Raw genomic sequence first — 21743 nt, forward strand, 5'->3', positions numbered from 1 at the left:
TAAAGGCTGTTTTACCCCCTCTATCTGAGGTGTGAAATGTCAAATTTTTTGTATGCAAGTATATAGCTGGTTAACTTAATTTGCCTTGGTCTTAGTTTGGTATTTGTTGATGTGATAAAATACCATCACTGAAAGCAACTTGGTATATTTGATCTTACCTGGATCTTCCATCATCCAGGGAAGTAAGGTTAGGAACCCAGAGGCAAAAACTGATGCAGAGACCATAGAGGAATACTGCTTACTGACTTATTCAGCCTGTCTTGTCTAGGGGTCATAGAACATACAGTGAGCTGGGCTGTACTGCTTCAGTCATTAATCAGGAAAACGTACCATTGGCTTGCCTATAGGCACATCTCATGGAGGCATTTTCTCAGTTGAGAGTCCCTCTTCCCAGATGACTCTAGTTACTCCTGTTTTCGTCAGAAGATAGAGGGCTATTTCAGCATGTTTGGCCCACAAGTCTTTGTCACCCCTCCCCATTCTTAACTCTTGTTTTGAGCAGCTTTTAGTCCTTGAAGGCCCCTCATATATACAGTGCTGATCTGCTGGGCCTGCAATAATAGCATGTGCCTCACGGATATCTGGATGGAGCGAGCCATCACTGCTTCTGTAGCAGCACCAAGCTTCATGCCTAGAAGGGTGCTTATCAGCTTGGATTTTGGGGCTACATTATTGTCCTAGAAATTTAAGTTGTTTTTCTGTTTTTCTGCAGTTTGAAGAAGGCGAGGAGGGTGAAGAGGAGGTAAGGAAGAAGTCACAAACAGTGTTGTTACTCCAACCTTGTATGGCTTTGCCTTGTCTGCTTGAAGTCGGGAAGTCCAAAGACCTTACTCTGGTTTCAGTTGCCATTTGAAACCACTTTGTTTGGGTGCCATAGATTTTGACCCTGTAATTGCTTCTAAAGATGTATATTAGTGCTGGAGAGATAGATGGCTTAGCAGTTAAGAGAGGTCCTGAGTTCAATTCCCAGCAACCACTTGATGATTCATAACTATCTGTGATAGGATCTGATGCCCTCTTCTGGTGTGTCTGAAGACAGTGACAGTGTACACATGTTACATAAGTAAATTTTTTTAGAATGTATATTAGTAACCATTTAATAAGGAATGTCTAATTTTTTTTTGGAAATGTTTCAGAATATCTGTAAAAATGAAAAGATACAGATAGTAATTTTTAGTGACTGGCCCTAATGCAGAATTCTGCTGTGATTTGCTGTGGAAAGGAGACAGTATAGGAAGCTGAGCTTCTGGGTTAATCTATTCAACTAATTTTTTTTTAAAGAAATAATTTTTTAAGATTATACATGTCTGTCTGGGCATGCGTGTGTGCTTTTGTGCTCATTTCTGAGAAGTGCAAAAGGCATCAGACAGATCTCCTGAAGCAGAAGTTTTCAGTGGCTGTGACATAGGTGCTAGGAACTGAATTCATTCTCTCTGCAAGGGCTGCAAGCATTGAGTGTCTCTATCCCTGCTTCTTTTGTAAGAATTAGCGTGTGTTGTGCAGAGTAAACTGTGTGTCACTTTATACAGGTTCAGGTGATACCCTTCAGTCACACCGTAGTCATCACTCTTTTGTCTCTTTAATACAGGAATTGGAAGGTGATGAGGAGGGAGAAGATGAGGATGATGCTGATGTTAACCCCAAGGTTAGTTTTTTGGGGACATCCTGAGCCTACCAGTATTATACCGTGGGGCTTTTGAAGCTGTTCCCACTTTGAGGGAATGATGCTCAAACATGTGAATACACATGATAGAAAAATCCACAGTTGAGGAAAAGCAACTTATGTGCCTGGAACATTAGGTGTCAGATTCAACCAGGTGTTAGTCAGCTCGTAGACTTGAACATGCATTGCTTCCAGTTCTTCCCTAGAGGGATGTGACAAGAAGCACCCATGTGCATCCGCAGAGCACCTGGTGTGGGTTGTGTGCTATAATAAGGAGAACGTTACAGTGTGATCAGAATTTCTGCTGAGAAGATGCAGAGAAAGCATCGTATGAATATACACAATGCATAGTGATTGACTGAACAAGACAGGAAGACTGGCAAAGGAAAAGACAACTGGACCTGGAAGTTTGGGTTTTTCTCTGTGGTCTAAGGAAACTATTAGAGAGCTGTGGCACCCCATGACAGGATGCCCTGAGCTGCTCTAGTGCATACTTCCTGTGTGTGGGGTCTGTTGGAGTGCATCCCTGCCTTATGTCCCTGTGCTTGGAGTCTCTGACTGGCTAGTGTTTATCTGTTGTCCTTGTTTTCCCTGTGTGGAGTGTGTGCTAAAAGCTGTAAGCACAGTCACTTGGTGTAGCTGCTCTACTGTGGGAATGCATGCACATACTGGGGAGTTCACTGAGGGAAAAATGGGAGTGCTGCTGCCACCGTCACGTCTCCTCTAAAGGTCACTCTTGGGGGTCATAGAGACTGTACTACCTGGTGAGCCTCGGTGTTGGCTGTTCATGCTCTCAGCAGTGGATGGACACATGGTCACAGTGCAGTTGGCAGGGACCAGGGCAGTTTGTCACGTGCATTTTCCAACTTGGTGTACCTTGGCCTCTGTGCCATGCTTATCTCACTTAACCTCCACTGCATCCCCTCTCCTCTCATTTCTTCTTCCTGTTGTTTTCCCTTTGTCGTGTTGTAGAGCCTTCTGTCTCCTCTCATGTCCCTGTTTTTTAAGAGAGCCTGTCACCCAGGTTATCATGTGATAAATAGAAAACCCTACAGACACTTGGCCTTTTGCATTTTCTAGGGGTGGAAAGAAGCTTCAGTAGTGTAGGCAGTGGGGTGCAGTAGAGAGCTGCTGTTACAGGCAGTCCAAGGGGTGGTCCTTCTATCCTTAGGTCAAGATGTGATTGTTCTGTGGCTTTATGTACACCTTCCACAGTGGAGGGTAACTTGAATCGTCACTCAAAACTGTACACAGTGTTGTCCGGGAGTTGTTTACTTTAAGAGGGAATCAGGTTTGATCTTGGGAAGGTGCACAGCTCTGCTGTGCTGAAGCTGCTACTATCTCTACTGGAAGCCCTTGTATCATGAGAATGTGGCTGTTACCTCCTGTATAATTTTGTGCATTTCATTTTCTTTCATGCTGACAGTTCCTTTCAATTTTTTTCCCCATTTAGGTGTAATTTTTGTGTTAATCATTCATGCGTTTCTAGGTAAGGTGGAATCTGTTCATACCTAACTTCCAAACTCCTGTTTGTACTTGATTCGTTGCATTACTTTGACTTCCGGGATATAGAAAGGTGTGATCCATTACATCGTATAGGAGCTCTGGCTGCCTCTGGGCCTTGTGAGTGGCACTTGTACTGGATCCACAGTTAATGCATTTGCAAAGCCAGCACAACAGTGAGGCTTAGCTCCTGCTTTCGTGGCCTGGTGTTTTTCAGTAGCTGGGCAATGGGCTGTACTTTGGGGAGCTTTGTCACTTAGAACAAAAGGCTCTGGGGATTAGCAGCTGACAGGATAGCCATAGGAGCCAACCTGGACAAAACGCCCTGATAGAAAACTACCTGTTATCTACACTGCACCAGGCTTAGACACTATGTGACTGACTATAGTTGGATTTGCTCTGGATTTGCCTAGGTGTCTGTTAAAGGTTTACACACTCTACCAGGCATTGTGTAGACCAGTGTATGAACAAAACGATCAGGTCAGGTGGCCTGGTGTCCCTCCCAGTATGGCCACTATAAAGCCCCACCTCAATACTGGTTTGGAGGATGACAGAGCCAGTTGTGAACATGGTGTGGGGTACCTTGTTTTCCCTGTTTAGTTTGGAGAGCAAACTCACTTACCTATAAGCAACTAGTAGTGAGGGGAGACCCTTGCCAGTGACGAGGTCTTTCCTGTGGGGTGCTCACAGCTTTTGTACATACCTAATACAGTAAGAAAAGGAAGAAAGACTAGGCAGAGTAGGAGGTACCACAAGGATCTGAGGGTAGGCCCCTGCCTTTTTAATATGCAGACAACAGTTTATAAAGAGTTGTCCAGAATGACAGCAGTCCAACGGAGCCTTGGTGTATTATCTTTGATGGCTCACTCTGGGGCCTTCTTCACTCTAGCAGTTAGGTGCAGTTGCTTGTCAGTGTTAAAATATTCCTCTTTATCAAGGCTATAGTAGCAGACCATGTTGGTGTCCACCTGCAGGTAGCTTTGGTGTGAGCCTTGCTCTCCAGTGCAGCTGACATAGTAGAGTATAAGTGGCCTCAGCTCCATCTTTCTCAGGCCCACTGTACTCTTGCTAACCCCACCTTTAGGTAGTACTTGTGGTAATCAAGGTTTTGGCTGACTTACTTATTTTAAGTGCTAGTGTTGAGGGGCCAATTTGTCATTAAGATTGTGATTTAACAAATGCTACAGTTCAGTTGCAATTTAGTTTGTGGCTGTGTCACAGGCCAAAGCCAGTAGGTGTCCCATATCAGCAGGAGCATAGATGGACACTACTTCTTGGCAGAGTGGGGTCTGGAGCTGTGGTTTCCCAGTGTAAACCTGCTGTTCACTGTTACTGCCTTTCCGATGGCCTCTTCTGCCACCTTCATAAAGATAATGCTCCCCAGTGACTTCATTACTGAAACTGCTAGGGTCTGTATTTTAGATTTTTACATCCTCAAGTTTTGGTTTTGTTGAAGACAAATTTTACACATTCCTATGATCAAAATGCCACTTCATTTAAATAATGGGATAAAGTTCAGGATGCCTATGTTCTGAGGCAGAGGAGGAAGGCATCTACTCCTTGCCCACCAGTTTTCCACCTGCAATGCCTTTATTTTTCTATGTGCTGGAGGGCGACCCCAGTTGCACCCCAGCCCCTAGAGCTCCCACTCCTTCCCTTGTGTGCATTTTGCTTGCCTTTTCTCCTATGCCTGCTATACTCGCTTTACACCCTGCCTCTCTGATGTTCTCTAGGTTAGTGGGGTAGTGACCTTGGCCAGTGTGTTGACTACCTCTAGATCTAGCCTTGGCTGTCTTCTGACAGCTCTTACTTGTTTGGCATCTGTATTATGCTTCTCTAGAGAAACAACTGATAGAATGAATCTCTCTGTTATAAATGGGATTTACTAGAGTGACTTATAGTCTGATTCAACTATTCTAGCAATGGCTGTCTCCCAATGGAAAGTTCAAACATCTGATCCTTATTTGGTCCACAAAGCTGGATGTCTCAGCTAGTTCTGTATATATGTTGGTGTCCCAAAGAAGTTGTCTCTAATGCCAATGAGAAAATGGACTTGCCAGAGAGTGAGGACAAACAGGCAAAGAGTAGGAACTTCCTTCTTCCATGTACTTTACACATAAGCTACCACTAGGAGGTATGGCGTAGATTTAAGGTAGCCAAGTCAAAAAAAGTCCCCCACAGGAGTGCCCAGCATCTTGGGTTTTGAGTTCCACATTCAGTCATGTTGACTGCTGAGAATAGCACAGCATCTTCTGGGCTTGGGTTCCTTGTTGACTTACAAGGCCCCTGAGACTGGTAGGGGTGGGATCCCTGACCTGGAGGGCTCAGTATATCCCTTTGTTCTTGCAGAAGTCCTGGGTTCAGTTCCCAGCGTCCACATAATAGCTTACAAACATCTATAATTCCAGTTATAGCGCATCTGATACCTGTCCTCACACAGATATAACATACATATAAATAAAATGTTTAATGAAAAATATAGAGGTCTAATCAAGCCAGGGTTCTGTTGTATGCCTTGACACTGTATTTTTGCCCCTAAAGTGTGATGTCTTGTGGTGGACTCATCTTATACCGTAGTCATTTCTGGTATTAACATACATGTTCACACGTACAAGTTCTTCTTAGACATGCCCCCCACCCCCCATAGCCAGAGTCACTCAAGTGGTTTTTTTGGTTGGTTGGTTGGTTGGGGGGGGGGGGCGTTTTGAGACACTGTTTCTTTGTATAAACAGCCCTGTCTGTCCTGGAACTTGGTTTGTAGAAAAGGCCAGATTCGAATAATCAGATTCAGAGATCACCTCCTCCTTAGTGCTGGAATTAAAAGTGTGTGCCACCACATAGAATAGCTTTTTAATAAATGTATTTTATTGGGTCTGGAAAGACAGACTTAAGATAAGCACAGGCTGCTCTTCTGAAGTTTAAATTCTCGGCATGCACACGGCAGCTTACATACAACCCTATAACTAGTTCCAAGCAATCTGACTACCTTCTTTCCTGACCTCTGATAACACTAGGAACATATATGGTGCACAGACATACATGTAGGCAAAACACATGTTTTATCTTAGCACTTGAGATGTAGAAGCAGGCAGATCTCTGCATTCAAGGCCATCCTGATCTACAAAGTTTCAGAACAGCCAGGTCTCTTCGGAAGACACCCTTTCTCAAAACAAATAATTTTTCCCCAGTACTCAAGAGATTAATGCAAGCAGATCTTTGTGAGTTCAAGGTCAGCTAGGGCTTCATACATAGTAAGTCCTTCTCTTAAAAATACTAGATTGTTGATGTCTTGAGGATCAAGTCCAGGGTCTTGGGCACACCAGACAAGCGCTACACTGCTGGGCCGCATCACTAGCCTTTGTTACTTGGAGTCATGAGTCTCACTATGTGGGTCAGACTGGTCTTGAACATGCATTTCTCTGCCTCAGCCTAGAATTACAGGTTATACCACCATGATTTTTAGTTGTAGTTCCCAGATTTCTGGGAAGCAGATGAGTTGAATTATATATCTTAGCTCTGAGGCAGTAGTGAGGCCCTTATCTGTCCTCAGGCTTTTATTGTCCTCCATACAAAGCTCCCAGATCGTGAATGGGTTTTAAAAGATACCAGGTTTATATGTTAAGTTAGATTGAAGTCATCTTGCTCTTCAGACAGGTGTGATCTGGACTCCTGCTCTGTGAGACTGAAAGATATGGCTCTTTATAGAAGCTGGCCTCTAGCCATTTGCTTCTGCACCATGAACCACTCAAGTTGAATCTCTTTGGGTATTAGTGGAGAGAACCAGCCTGCTGAGAAGAACTGCCTTCCCTACATGAATACCCAGGACAGGGCTGCCCTAGAGAGAGCTAGTTGCTGGCACAGGCAGGTGTGATCTGTACCAGCAGCAAAGCCTTTCATGTGGCTAGTTCCTTTTTGTGGCCCCAGCAAGTCTCTTCCTAGCACATTCTGAGTTAGACTTCACATTAGAACAGGAAAGCAAACACCTGGGACTCTTCTCTGGGAAGAAGAGCCTTCTCTGACTTGTTTCTGTGTCAGCTCTTTAAAGTCCATTTGTGGGGAGCCATCCTTTTGGTAACAAGGAATGAGTTCATTGAATCTTGGTTTTTGTGGGATGAGGAAGGTTGATGAGTGATACTGGTTTTATTCTCTTCAAATTCTGTATTCTCCTTGCAGAAAGAACCCACCCAGCCAGCGGAGTGCAAGCAGCAGTGAGAAGCAGCGACCCTGTAGGGCCGCCTCGTGGACGGCTGTCAGAACCGCAGGCTACAGGCAGGGGCCTTAGTCCCTGCCAAAGCAGAATTTTGTTGACAGTGCTGTGACATCTAACCATTTCCAAGTGCATGATTCCTCTCCCCCTTCCCTTCTTACTTTGCTAAACTTGTACAGTGGAGACTGCTGCAGTTCAGAATAGGAGATTTAGTTGTAGCACCTGCAGCTTTGGTGCCTGAAGATCACTTGGGGTGGGCCGAGGTTGTGCCTGGGATTGACAGAGCCTGGTGATTGTGTGCACTCGGCCCTCCCCTACTGAAAAGGCCCCATGATTTCCAGCCGCCGAACTGTGTGGGGAGCTGCTCCAGCTGCTGTGCCCTAGTCCTCTCCCAAGCACTGTAGAGGAAGCTGTGCTCACCTTAGAGCATTATTTTTCTTGCGTTTTGGTTTAAGAGGTGGGTGGGTTGTGGCACACACCTCTAAGGCCAGAGCTGCCAGGTTCACCTGCATACTATTTATTCACTTGTGCTTGGGGGGCTTTGAATGTCACTGTCCTCCCACTTATGAGACCATGTTACTGACTTGATCAGGAGGATGTGACATCAAGTGGAGTGAGGCCCATGGAAGAAGCCCTACTGCTTCCTGCCACCAGCTGCTCTGTGCCATGCAGACCCATGTGTTGTTATTGCCCCTGGAAGTAGGCAGGCTGTAGCCAGGGGACAGAAGTTCTTCTTCACTAGGGATCTCTGGTCTGTAGAGCACAGATTCGGCTTGTACTATGCACACCAGGGCCACACTTGGGTTTGGTGACCGGTTGGTGTGTGTGTGTGTGTGTGTGTGGAGGGGGTGTTTCAGAGTGTGTGGCTGTGTCTCTGGTAGCCAGGACAGCCATGTCCACAGTGACCAGCCATGTAGAGCGTGCTCAGCCTTACCCAATAACATTTGTAACTGAATACGGTGTTTTCAATTTGTACAGAATAGTTAGAATATTCTATTAAAGTTGTGAAACACAAAGTGAGATTGGTTTGTTGTTTGTTTTTGTTTGACAGCCTACTTGCCCCTTCTGACTGCCCACAGTTGGCCACACCCTGCTGGGCTGAGCTCTTATAAGACTGTGAAAGCTCATTCTTGGTGCTGGTTGTAGAACCAGCCTAGCTCTCTGGGAACATTTTTCTACTGTAAAAAAGGCTTTAGCAAATGACTGTGGGGGTGGGGCTTGAGAGATGGCTCAGCAGTTAATAGCACTGGATTCTCTTCCAGGGGAACAGTTTATTTCACAAACCCACATGATGGCCAACTGCTGGAATAACTGTATCTGTAGCTTCTAGGGGATCCAACACCCTCTTCTGGCCTCTGTGGGTACTGCATGCATGTGCACAAATCTGCGTGCTGGCACACACCCAAACAATAACAAATTAGGAAAACACCTCTAGATCTGAGACTGCGCCTTGTAGATCAGGATCTAGGAGAGATACATTAAAAAAACAAAAAAAAAAAACTACAAAAAGGTCATAAGGGATTGGGATGCTTTTAGTTTGGTTGGGGAGGGATGGCTCCAAGATGATGCTATATACTCCCCTCTTGCTTTAGCCTCCCAAATGCTGGGAAGTCAAGATGGTGGCCATTTCTGACTGAGCTCAGCAGAAGAAGACCTCATCCCTGGAATGCCTGCTCTGCAGGCTCAAAGTTAGCTACAGAAGTGGTTGGTTGCCTTTACCTACAAGTCCAGTGTCCCTGGCATGCCTGCATAGCTGCCCTGTCCCTTGCCTCATAAGAGCTAAAGAACAAGGCTATAGGATAAGTTAGGCTTGGAGGAGGGCATATATTAGGTGTTTGGACAGTAGTGTACCCTTCATCCTGTGTCCTTCCCTAGGAAATCCTGCCTCATCTGAAGAGAGTCCTGCATGCTGCTCCTTACTCCTAGCCCAGTGTAATGTGAATCACTGAACAATGGCCACTTTCAGAGTCCATCTGAACCAATCAAATTCATTTATAAATGTGCATTTCACACATCATTAAAACATCAGGTAACTGCACAAAATGATGTGTTTGGGTAATTTTCAGGCACATTAGCCAGCCTGACAACCCAGCTAGGGTCACAGCTACATAAAAGGGTCATTTTCTGAACTGGCCTTGCCTCTGGCTCCTAGTAGTTTACCACTTCTGGGCAATAAGTCTCAATGAAGGAGAATCAGAAAGGGCCTCCAGCAGTGTTTTACACCAGGGCATCTGCACTCAACTGAGGTGAGTGCCCTTGGCAGACAGCCAACAGGTCAAAAGTGCAGTTGTGCCCAGTGTTGTGGCAGACTTCCTAGCCATGAGCCATGGCCGTGCCCCCCCCCCCCCTTTGTGTGAGAAGACAGCAGGAGAGCAGCTTGGGGGATGACCCAGAATAGAGGTAGGTTTCTTTTTCTTTCTAGGACCCACTGCTTGGGACTGAGTCATATAGCTGTAGTCAAAGGCGTGCTGTTTGCCCTCCGGGGTCACAAGATGGGGAAGGTCGCCCCTCATTAGCAGGGAGCCCAAATCCTTGACTGACCATGGTGTTCAGAGACCCCTGAAGTATTTAATCTCAGGTTTCTAACCTGCCTTTGATCATGCAGTTCCCAGATAAAAGATACTTAGCTTTTATATTTATAATAAATCTTTAAAGCACTAGAGTTGGGCAGACATCTACCCTCTATGTATAATGTCTGCCTCCCTGCCAGTAACTCCAGTTCTGAATGGGCCCTTATTCTGACTGGCCAGCCTATGTGGCCAGTTCTTAGGACTCACCTAGCTCATTATGTCTTCACCTTCTCTCTCCCTTCGGTCCAGGTCCTCAGACTTTCAGACTCAGAACCGAAACCCCACCTATCTCTCCTGATCAGCTGTCAGCATCTTTATTCAACCAATAGTTTCACATTAAGAAGCAAGGTCACATAGCATTACTTTGTGTACCTGCAGGTTTTCTCAAGGCTTTGGGGGTTAGTATTCAGCCTTATAATGCATAGCAAAAGAACAGACCTCATCATTAACCCTAGCAGTAGACCTGGGGTAGCCTCCATACCCCAGGCACTGGGCTGTCACTGGAGTATTTCAAATGAGGCATCTAAACAACCAAAAGCTGTGCCTTCTAGCACCCTCCTGCACAGCGTCAACTCCTCCAGGCTCTGGGGTTAGGGGCAGAGCCAGAATCCTGACAGTTCTGCTAGCTGGGAAGGCAATGATTACATCTGTATGGTGAACCCTAGGCCATGGAAGGGTGAGATAGCATTTAGCCACAAATAGCCCCCAGGGTCCCAGTCTAAGGGATGCTATGTTGCCCAGCTTGTCTTTCTCATCCACTGAAATGTTTAGCCCTTGGTGGAGCTGGATAGTGTTATCTTGCTTTGATCTGTACTTGCCTCTGGTGGTGAAGGTTGGGTGTTAATGCCAACATGGAGGGGCTCTGGCTTCCCTACATGGATCTACCTGCTACTGTCCCCAAATGTTTGGTTATAGAGTCCTGGCTCAAGGCTAGGTTCCCAGTGAATGGCACCACCAGCTCCTGCCTACTGGAAATCTTGGCCTGCAGAAAGTTCCTTTTAGTGGGGCCAGGCCACCAAAGCAGTGTCCAATATTGCACCAGGCTTCCTGCCAGCTACCTACAAAGTGTGAATGAGGCTCTTTGGCCCAGGCTTGCTGAGCCAGTGGTTATTTTTCAGGCCTTCCTCTATAGGCAAAACCCATACATTTTCTTACCCCAGACTGGCCCTGACCCCACCCATGAGCTGGCATTAGCCTGGCAGGTGTTCTAAAGCCCTAGGGCTCACCTGGCCCACTTTCCAGAGTATGTGGAATGATTTTTTCAAACATGAACCTTGAAGTCCCAACAAGAAGTTGCTGCCCAGGATACACAAGCCTAACCTAAAGATAGTTCTTGGTCTCCAGTGGCTGAAGAATGGCGCTGGAGAACACCTGCCAAATCCAAGTCACTTTTATGCCCCTGGGTGGAGCCTTTGTGCCAACAGTTGCCTGGTCATGCTGACTCATCTCTCACAGGTAGAGACTGGATGTTGTCCATGACAACCTAATATGTGCATGGGGCAGATCACACTCTCCCTGTAGGTGCCTCAACTCCAATGTCAGCTAACTCACTTCCCAGGATTCCACTTTCTAAGCCCTGCCCCTTACCACACCTGACTCCCCAGTCCGCCACTGGAGGATGGACAGAAGCTGCCCTCAGCAGGCTGCCACCAGGAAGCCTGAGCATGCCTTTAGGTCTCAACCTACTCAAGTTCTGACTAGACGGGCACCTCCAGAGCCCATGTTCATCCAGGGAGCTGAGAGCAGGTGGCTACTGTGGCTTTTAACATGCAGAGACTCAAACAAGCCCTACCCTGCTGGCCATCCATTCCCAGTTCTGCCGTGATGCCAGAGAGAGGTCTGGTCCCCGGGGGAACACTCACCTCTGAGGGTAGAGCTAGGGACAGTGAGGAACTCGAACTCACTGGTCAGGTTCATAGGATGTTATCCAGGACAGGTGCTCTCAGGCTGGCCCCCAGGTATACAGAGATGCCAAAATAGTCTTTGCATATGTAATTAAGTAAGTAAATGCCTCTGCGTCAGGAGGCGAGCTCTCAGTCTGCCTTTGCTGAAGTCTATTGGGCTGCTATGCTGACAGCCCTTCCAACTGTTTCCCCAGCATACCTCAGAACTGAGGCAGCCATAATCTGGATGCCAGGGGCATCAGATACCTCCATATCCTGAGTCACTGCTTGCAGACAGGTTGTGTGTGAGGCCAGGAAAGCCTGCCTCAGGGTTGGCCTTGGCCCTGACAGAACTTCTATCAACCTCCCATCCCCAGCATCACCATCTTCACCAATATCTGAAGAATACCAGTGAGCTTTTGCCCATGTCCCAGAGTACAAGTGAAGTCTACAGTAACTCCCCAAGTCCTGAAGAGAGTGACCCTGAAAAACATGGCTAGTTATTGCACCCGAGGACCTCTGGGGGTAGTCACCCACATTGCCCTTAGACCTGCTGGTCATGTGACTCCCCACTGTGGAGCTTAAAACACAGTTCCACAAATGTGACAGGACTTGGCTCCCTGCAGACTTTGGAGGGTCTTTTTGTCTCCTCTCAGCTCTATGCCCCCCCCCCCCGTGTCCTTAGGTTGTAGTCTTTCTCTGCCATCTGCCCTGGACTTCACCTGGACTCTTCTCTCCATGTGTCTTAGGGGACAATTGAGAGGTCTTGATATTTCTGGCCACCTGGGAAACACATCTTTAGCCAATGAGGGCCACAACTCAGCCAGGGGATACCCCATAAATATCAGGTGAGATGGGAACAGAAGTGCCCACAGAGACCCCAGTTAGGGAACTCCTGAACAGTTAAACTGTAACAGAGAGACCCTGGCCACCTCAGTTCTGCTGCCACCGTGAGTTCTGTTTGCTCCTTTAGCTCTTTCATCAGAGGTCCTGAGAGGACAGGACTCACACGGCTCTGCCTCCCTCTTCTGTCAGGAAGGTAGGTCTGCTCAGTTCCCCAGGCCCCACCAGCAAAACCTCATCTTCCCAGCCTTTCAGGCTCCATGTGAACAATCCCTGAGAACATCGAGTCTGTGTTCCACCCTGCCAGGGCACCAAGGAGCTGCATCTTGCTCTTGCGACCCTTACACCTGGCCTGTGCTTTTGGCTAAGTAATGATTCAGATGAGCTTTTAACCACCTATCTTCAGAATCTGAGTGCCTTGGCTGGTTCTGGCAGACATTTATTTCTTTATGCTCCATTGCAGGGCTGATGACCTCTGAACAGGGCCTTGAAAACTTAATCAGAGCAAGGTTACGGTAGGTGGCAGTATTGACCTATGTTGTTAGCACCTGTGAGCCAGTACCTGTGGCTTTAGACTCCAGAAAAATGGAAACCAGGGACAACTCTGGAATGCTGAGGCCAGAATGACAGCAGAAACCCAAAACCAGGTGGGACAGATAGATGAACCTCCACCCCAGACCTCTGGTTTTCTTAGACCATACCATGGGAGGAAGAAGGACCCAAGGCTGACCTAACTCATAGGTCCTAGAGTAAGGGCTATCTATGCAGGCCCAAGACAAGTGGCATCAGGTGCTGGGTCAGGCTTCTGCTGTGCACCCAAGAACTTGAGAGGGAAGCCTCAGACACCCTAGCAATCCTAGAGGAGGCAAGGTGAAAATCTCAGAAGCAGGAGAGCCATTCCCAGGCTCCTGTGAGTTTATAGCACAGAGGAAAAGGGAGGCATTCAGTCCCTGACACCCCACAACATGCCCATGACACACAGCTTCTTCCCAGGCTGACTGCTTCACCAGGCTGGTCCTGAAAGTGCCTATCAGGCTGGCTTGTCACTATGAGGAGGTGACCTCTTTCGGGGAGTTTCAAAGAGGTGCCTCATTCCTCCTAGTCGAGCCAGAGCCTCACACGGTTCAGCTCCAGTGCCAAGGAGCTAGACAGTTGCACAGGACAGCAAAGCGCCCAGGCTGGAAGTTTGGGGACACATAAACCACTGTAGCCTGCCTGGGTGGCCCACACTGTGTCAATCCAGATACTGCCCCAGTAAATATTAGTAAACATGACAAAGACTGATATGAGAGACTTAGCTAGGTCCTAACCTAGTACCCTCCCCACATCGAGTTAAGGGCACTGGGTATAAAAGAGCTAAGCTTTTTTGTTTTGTTTTTGTTTTAGTTACTTAAATTTATTTGGTGTGTGTGTGTGTGTGTGTGTGTGTGTGTGTGTGTGTGTGTGTGTGTGTGTGTACATGTGGAATTCAGAGGACAACATCTGTGGGAATCAGCTTTCTCCTTGTACCATGTGGGTCATAGGGGTCCACAGGTTGTTGTCAGGTTTGATGACAAGTACTTTGACTTGTTTAGCCTTCTCACCAGCACCCTTCTCTCTTCTAAAAAGATTTGTTTTTGATAGGCATGGTGGTACACACCTTACATTTCAGCGTCTGAAGTCAGAGGCAGACAGATCTCTGAGTTCAAGACCAGCCTGGTCTAATATCGATTTCCAAGACAGCCACGGCTACACCATGGGACCCTGTTTCAAAAGTAAACAAATGGGGGTGACGCAGAGCTGGAGAGATGGCTCAGTGGTTAAGAGCACTGGCTGCTCTTCTAGAGAACCATATTCTATTCCCAGCACCCACATGGCAGTTTTTACAACTGTCTAAAACTCCAATCCCGGGGGGGGGGTCTAACATACTCTTCCGGCTTCTATGGGCACTGTGTGTAGCACACAGACACACATGTAGGGTTAGCACCCATACATATAAAATAAAAGTAAAGGAAAAAAAAGAAAAGATTTCATTTATGTGAATGGATGCCACATGCATGCAGTAACTGTGGCGGCCAGAAGAGGGCAGTCGATCCCCAGGCATTACTGGCAAAGGTAAGCAGCCTACTGTGGGTACTGTGAACAAATCAAAATTCTTAGGTTCTCGGAGTAGCAGCCAGTGCTTTAACTGTCGTACTGTCTCTTCAGCCTTTAACTGGGCTTTTCGGGTATGAGTCCTCCTATGCAAGTCTGTGTCACACTAGCTGAGTCGTTTTGCCTCTCTGAGCTCCCTGCCCTGACCCCACTGCTACCCTGTAGTGCAAGCATAGTGGGGAGGAGAGGACCCCCGTCTTGAGCATGGAGCAGGGCCACATTGGATCCTCCTTGGGTGTCAGCTGACCTAGAGCCCGGGTGTAACATCCCTCCCAGGAGCACAGCCCAATCCATGCCAAGGCTTATTCTTGCAAGAAATTGAGGCTGGGGTTGGGGATTTAGCTCAGTGGTAGAGCGTGAGGCCCTGGGTCCGGTCCTCAGCTCTGAAAAGAAAGAAAGAAAGAAATCGAGGCTAGTCTCTGCATGGGGTTGCTCTTTGCTCTCAGGAACCTGAGTGATATAATTCAGTTGGTAGAGCGCATGTGTAGTATACATGTGACTGGGTTCAATCCCTAGCCCTGCATAAGAACAGGAGTAGTGCTGTGCATCTGTAATCCTAGCCGTGGCAAGTGGAAGGAGGATGGAGGCACAGTTGAAGGTTTTGCTTCCTGAATCCCAGGCCAACCTGGTCTCCATGAGGCCCTGTTTCAAAAAGAATAGCAGGCCTAAGGTAGAACTCAGCAGTAGGTAGAGCTTTTGCCTGGCACTCAAGGCCCAGAGTCTGATGTCCAGCATCATATAATCAATTAACTAATCAATTAAATAAAATTTAAAGTTTAAAAAAGTTTATCTTGATTCTGTAATTTTATGAATGTATAAACATCTGTGCAAATGTATGTAGTTCCTGGGGCTGCCAAAAGAGGGCACTAGATCTCCTAAAACTAGAGTTAGCTAGCTGGCTGTGAGCAGCCATGCAGAAGTTGGGAACACACACACACACACCACACACCCTGTTTCTTTACAAAAGCAGTCTGTTCACTTAACCTCAACCCATCTCTCCAGTCCTTAAAAGTTTTTTTTTTTTTTTTTAAAGAATTTATGTAAAAGGAACTGTGGGGGAGGGGTGGAGTGTGACTTGCAAGTCAGCTCAACAAGTAAATGCAAGTAACAGCCTGGTGGCCTGAATTTTGTCCCCAGAACTCACGGTAGAAGGAGAGAACAAACTTCTGAAACTCATCCTTTCCCTCCATGTGCTGTAGAGGTACACCTGTGCACACACAAAGATAAGTTTAAATAGTGTAAAAAAATTTTTTAAAGAGGGTGCTGGGCACTGTAGCTCAGTTAGTGGAGCGTTTGTCTAGCATGATCAAAGGCCTGTGTTTGGTCGGCACTGCATAAAACCAGGATGGTCTCACACACCTGTAATACTAGCACCTGACAGGTGGAGGCAGGAAGAGCAAAGGTTTAGGGTTATCCTCTGCTACATAGCAAGTTCAAGGCCAGCCTGAACTGCATGAGATCCTGTCTTAGCAAACTAACAACAAAAAGGCCTGGGGGTCCCAATGTCTCTCATCAGCCTGAGAAGCAGGCATCTCAGTCCCCTTCCTCGGGGGACTCAGATGACCTCTGAGAGTTGCCGAACGGAAGAACCTTCCCATCAGTGTAACCCTGACACAACACTGCTCTTTCTGAGCACCCATGTGAGGCAGCTGTTCCTAGGGTGTCCTTAAGAAGTCTCTACCTACCCAAGAGCACAACCCAAGGTACCAACTAGATTCTTATTGACTTGGCCGAGTTAGACCACAGGATGTCTAACAGCTGTCCGGTGACCAGCCAAGGGGCTCTCTGGTGACCTAACATTGTTGGTCAGCTCTACCCATCTGGACTTTCTGTGTTCTGGTGTACAGCCTTCCCGTTCCCTTTTCCGCTTCCTTCCCCACTGCAGGGCCCAGCTTCTGGGTCAATCCTAAGTTCCATGGAACTGCAGGGCTTCCAGGTAAAGAGAGGAGTTGGGGTGCTAGACACCAGGTGTCTGAGAGGCCTGGAGCAGGAAGCATGGAGAAGGTTAGGGTGCTGAGGAATGGGGTCCCAGGGCAGCTGTAGAGAGTCCCTGTTCCTTCCCCTAACTTTGTACTTTGTAGAGTGGCTCTTAACTTAGGCTTGATTCCTGGAAACACCGGCCATGATGTATCTAAGCACACTGGGGAGAGCTGGCCTCAGGAGTTCTTCTAGCCTGACACTGGTCAGGTCCCTGGGATACCTCCAGTGTGAACTCACTACCTATCTTACCCAAGGGCTCCAAGAGCCCTCTCTCGTCCACTCTCTGGCCTGCTCTCCTCTGAGGCAGGCAGGGCTGGCTGCCTGCCTCTCTCTGTACTGTTGCTCCCTTCTTCCGCAGGTATCCTGGACACTTCTGCTCCTCCACACACCCCTCGGTCCCTGGGAAGAGCTTATAAGGCTCACTTTTCTTCAGGGACCCTGAAGGTCAGGCCTCTGTGTGTATTGGGAACAGGGGTTTGTGGAGCACACAGTGAGAGCCAGCCGGGAGGTCTAGGACACCTTTGTTCGTTTCTTTATTTAAAAAGGTTTTTTAAACAATACTTTGCCCTCTCTCTCCCTCCCTCCCCTCCCCCTCCTCTGTGTGTGTGTGCCCGCGCATGCAAATGAACAAAGATCAGAGGACAAGTTGAGGGACTCCCAGTCTCCTTTCCCACCACGTAGACCCAGGAATTACATGCAAGCCGTGACAACAGAAAGCATGTACCTTTACCCACTGAGCCATCTTGCCAGCTCTCTTTTTGTGGTTCTGTATTTACATTTCAGAAACTTAGCTCATTTTACGTGTTTGAGTGCTTTGCCAGTGTGTATGCACGTGTGCCTGAGGAAGTCAATCTTTGGGGTCATGGATTACTGACTGTAAGTCACCCTGCAGGGGCTGGGAACCCAACCCAGGCCCTCTGAAAAATCAACAAGTACTCTTTTCTTAGCTTCGGAGTCCACTGGTCCAGTCTCAAGTTTCTTTTTATTTTTAAGATTTATTTTTATTTTAATGCATATGTGTGTGTATTTTGGGGGAGGGGAGGACAGAAGAGCGCTCCCTGTAGCTGGAGTTAACAGACGGATGGTTGTTACACAACTGGGAGCAGGAAACAAACTTTGGTCCTCTATTGGATATTTTCTTTACTTACATCTCAAATGTAAACCATTTCCCGGTTTCCCCTCCCCCTGCCTCTGTAAGAGAGTGCTCCCCCACCCGCCCACCTCCCCGGCCCTGACATTTCCCCTACACTGGGGCACTGAGCCTTCACTGGACCAAGGGCCTCTTTTCCCGTTAGTGCCCATAAGGCCATCCTCCAACAAGGACTCTTAACTGCTCAGCCACCTCTCCAACCCCCTTATTTTATTTTTGCTATGCGGCTTTGGTTAGTCTCCAGCTCACTGTAAAACCTAGACTGACCTAGATTGGTCTTTCCTGCCTCAGCCTCTTCAAGCGGTAGAAACCTTAGAACAACACCGGGCCACAGAAACTGGAGTTTCATTCAGTTTTAATTGTTTAAATGGTGGAACCTGCGTTTTCACCAGGAACCACACCGCATGGTGTCTGGTTTTCCAACAGCCTGAAGGGGGAAGGAGAGGCGGGAGAGGGAGGAAGAAAGTGGGGGAGGGGAGAAGGAGGAGGGAAAGTTTTCTTGTAGCACCTCTGTCCTCTATTCCACCCCAGCACCCCTGCCGCCATCCCACCAGAGCCAGGGACTCCTGGGGTCCCTCAGCCAACCCCCACCCCATCCCTGGGAACCCTGGAGGAGCAGCGTCTGCTTCCTGTTACTATTAAACCTTTAAGGGCAGAGGTAAATAAAATCGTGCACTGAAAGGCGATGACTCAGCCGCCCCCGCCGCCCCTGGCCCTTAGGTCGGTCCCCGCATTCCCCAAGCTAGCTTTGCTAGCCCCAGTCTCCCCTGAGCTTCCAGCGTGTCGGGGTTGTACGGTCGTAGCCCGAGATGTCTGTAGCCTAGATTGGGGCACAGAAGGAATGGGGCAGGCCTTTCTCTTCACGTGGCTAAATATTGCAGGGTGCTGTTCCTCCTTCCACTTCTGCACTACCTAATTTACCAAAGGTCATTGTCCCATTTTACAGAAGGGAAAAGGAATTAAGAGAACTTTCGAGGCACAACTCTGGGGAGCAACACGGGTGATAAAGCCCATTGGGGTAGGGCTACTTCCCAAGAAAGTCTAGTGGGTGGCCTTTGGATGCTCGCCCAAGGTGGCCAAGGCTTGGAAAGAACCCGTGGGTCCACCACGACCCTCGTGCTCAGGAGTCTTCGACCTCCCCTCGAGAGGGATTCTGAGCGCTGAGTCACAGCGGGCAGGGGCCGCTGAGGTGCATTCCTCTGTAGGCAGGGCCTGAGCCCGGGCGGGGAGGGGACCGCAAGTCACTCCACCTGGCAGCTGGGACCTTTGGGGCTGGAGGGGAGGCTCGGGGCTCCCGTCAGAGAGGCGCCGAGCAGTTCTCACCCCCACCCCCCCCCGTCCTCCGATAAGCGGTAGCTTCAAGCAATGGGTAGGGGGCAGCCTGGGGCGGTTGGTGGGGGGCAGCTCCGAGAGCTTGCCTGGGCAGGAGAGTGCCCGACTCCGGGGCGTGTCTGGGCTGAGGGGCGGAGTCCTTATAAGGCCCACGCTGCAGCCGCGGCCCATTGCAGAGCGAGCGCATTTGGTGCAAGCTTTCGAAATGGCTTCGAAAACCGTGAAGACCTCCGAGGAGATTCTCTGCGAGGGCCAGCTGGAGAAGCGAAGCGACAGCCTGTTCCAGGTCTGGAAGAAGAAGCGCTGCGTGCTCACCCCCGACCGCCTGCGCCTCTTCTCCGGGAACAACGGTCGCGTCAAGGAGCTGTGCTTCAACACCATCCTCAAGGTGGACTGCGTGGAGCACACCTCCAAGTACGTGTACTTCACCATCGTCACCAACTTTTACAAGGAGATCGACTTCCGCTGCACAGGCAAGAGCTGTTGGAACGCGGCCATCACCATGGCGCTGATCGACTTCCAGAACCGTCGGGCGGTGGAAGACTTTCGCCGCTACCGGTATCATGAGCTCCCTTCGTCTGAAACGCAGTCCGAACAAGGAGGGCGGAGAGTTCTGGATTACTGGTGAGTTACCGCCTTGGTCCGCAGCGTCGGAGGTCGGGGCATGGGGGTGAGTGGATGGAGATCAAGCCTCCCAGTGGGGGACACTTCGATTTTAAAAGCGGGGCGGGGGGGGGGGCGAGGGGGAAACCCTAAGTCTTTTAAGACTCTTTGGAGAGGGAACCTGGGACGCGTGGCAGGAGCTGCTGGCCCCACCTGGAGACTTAAAGGCTGCACCCGGGCAGCTACTGACTCAAGTCTTCTCCCTACAGAGACGCACCGGACCAGTCGAGCCGGGAACCAGCCCACGCTGCCGCCTCAGACAGGAGCCCAGGAGCCCAGGGGATGCCCTGGGTGACGCCGCCGCTGCTCTTCACCGAAGATATTCCCGTGCTTGCTGAGCCATGCCCCGCTGTGCGGGTGCGCTAACTTATTGGACCGTATTTATGTTGGTTACCTGCTTTCAACCTACCATTCCGTGTTAATATTTTTTATACCATTTTTTTCATTCCAAATAAACGATGCCATTTCTCTTTTTTAACAACTGTGTGGTCCGTGAAGTTCCTACTGGGGTGTACGTGTGGAAGGGTGGAAGAGAAAGGGTCTCCTATCTGGTTTCATTCCCTCTCCACATCCCAGGGACCATTCAAAGTGCCTTTGAATGAACTGTCATCTGCCAGTGGGGTTCACAGCTTCTCCAGATCAGGAAGTACTCTGGGTGTGGTTTGGCTACCTTTTGCTCCTGGGTGTGGTCTTGAGAGGATGCGGCGGGTGGCTGGAATTGCTCAGAGTTCACTCCCTAGTTAGCACCTCCTGGATATCTGTGAGGTTGCTCCGTCCACTAGGGTGGCTGCCTTCATTGTCCCCACCCACCCACATACCATCTGTCCAGCAGTGGATTCCAAGGATCATTGATTGTTTACTCATTGACAACCCCCATCACTGGACCACAGTGGCTTGAGGTCTTGTCCAGTGTCCAGAACGGGATAGCACACTGCACATCTTTGTCACAGACGGCAAGCAGGCCTGGCTGTCTCTAATGACGGAGCAGTAAGGCCCAGAGCTGTGGCCCTGGTGTGAAGCTTGAAAGCTCACCAGACATCTGGCCTACATCTACCTCACTTCTGGGGTCACCTGCCAGGTTTTGACTCTGACTCTTCACCTGGCTATGTTCCTGTTAAGGGGCTCAAAGTCTGTGTCAGGTAGACAGGCAGCCAGCCAAGGTGACAGGGCCTGTGACAGAAGTAAATCTCTTCCTCCAAGGTTTTACTGGAGGACAAGCCCCAAAAGGCAGAGCAACAAACTCTGAGTTCCTGTCCAAGCAGGTATACGTCCTGGGCCTCTCTGGCTATGGGAATGCCGTGAAGATGGGGGTGAAGATGGAGGTGCTGCATGCCATCCAGCTTGGACTGAGAAGCCAGCACTGTGAGAGGGGGAGTCCCTCCTTTTTCCTTAGGAAGACTTCAGACTAGAGTATTTTTTTCTTACGAGGAACTGTCTATTAGAAGCAAACTCGAGGGGTCTTCTAAGAGCAGAGGTGATAGTAGGCTCCCAGTACCCTTCTATTCCATTCGTCGAAGGACCTCCCCTGCATAGATTTTTATATGGTCAAAAGCCCAAGCTCGCTGGCCCCTGTTGCTGGTGGGGTTTACGCTGTGTCCTGAGGTGATAGGTGGACTGTGGAGTTCTGAGGTTTGAGAGTTCTAAGGTCATTGGGCTTTTTGTTTGTTTTTAAGAGACAGCGTTTCTCTGTGTTGCTCTGCCTGGCTGTCCTGGAACTCACTTTGTAGACCAGGCTGGCCTCAAACTCAGAGACCTACCCACTTACCTCTGCCTCTGGAGTGCTGGGATTAAAAGTGTGCACCACTAAGCCCAGCTT

General features: G+C 48.8%; 2 protein-coding genes across 4 annotated transcripts in view; both read left to right on the forward strand.

Annotated features, from left to right (window-relative positions):
• NAP1L4 (nucleosome assembly protein 1 like 4) overlaps window positions 1-8383 on the forward strand; it is a 35288-nt gene extending 26905 nt beyond the window's left edge. For 2 of the 3 annotated variants that reach the window (XM_080911338.1, XM_080911339.1), the window contains exons 13-15: window positions 713-742; window positions 1589-1645; window positions 7340-8383. In XM_080911338.1, the coding sequence (XP_080767464.1) occupies window positions 713-742; window positions 1589-1645; window positions 7340-7378 (126 nt within the window). In that variant the 3' untranslated portion in view covers window positions 7379-8383. Of the gene's footprint in view, window positions 1-712; window positions 743-1588; window positions 1646-3116; window positions 3153-7339 lie in introns of those variants that run through there. The other variant, XM_080911340.1, reaches the window with a different exon arrangement.
• An 11086-nt stretch (window positions 8384-19469) lies between these two features.
• Window positions 19470-20293, forward strand: PHLDA2 (pleckstrin homology like domain family A member 2; the record flags this gene model as incomplete). The annotated part of the gene is made up of 2 exons (XM_080912965.1): window positions 19470-19822; window positions 20137-20293. 2 exons carry the CDS (start codon window positions 19470-19472, stop codon window positions 20291-20293), a joined length of 510 nt encoding a protein of 169 aa, XP_080769091.1.
• Between the last annotated feature and the right edge of the window lie 1450 nt (window positions 20294-21743).

Source organism: Micromys minutus, assembly GCF_963924665.1.
Source record: "Micromys minutus genome assembly, chromosome: 2".
Taxonomy (NCBI): Eukaryota; Metazoa; Chordata; class Mammalia; order Rodentia; family Muridae; genus Micromys; species Micromys minutus.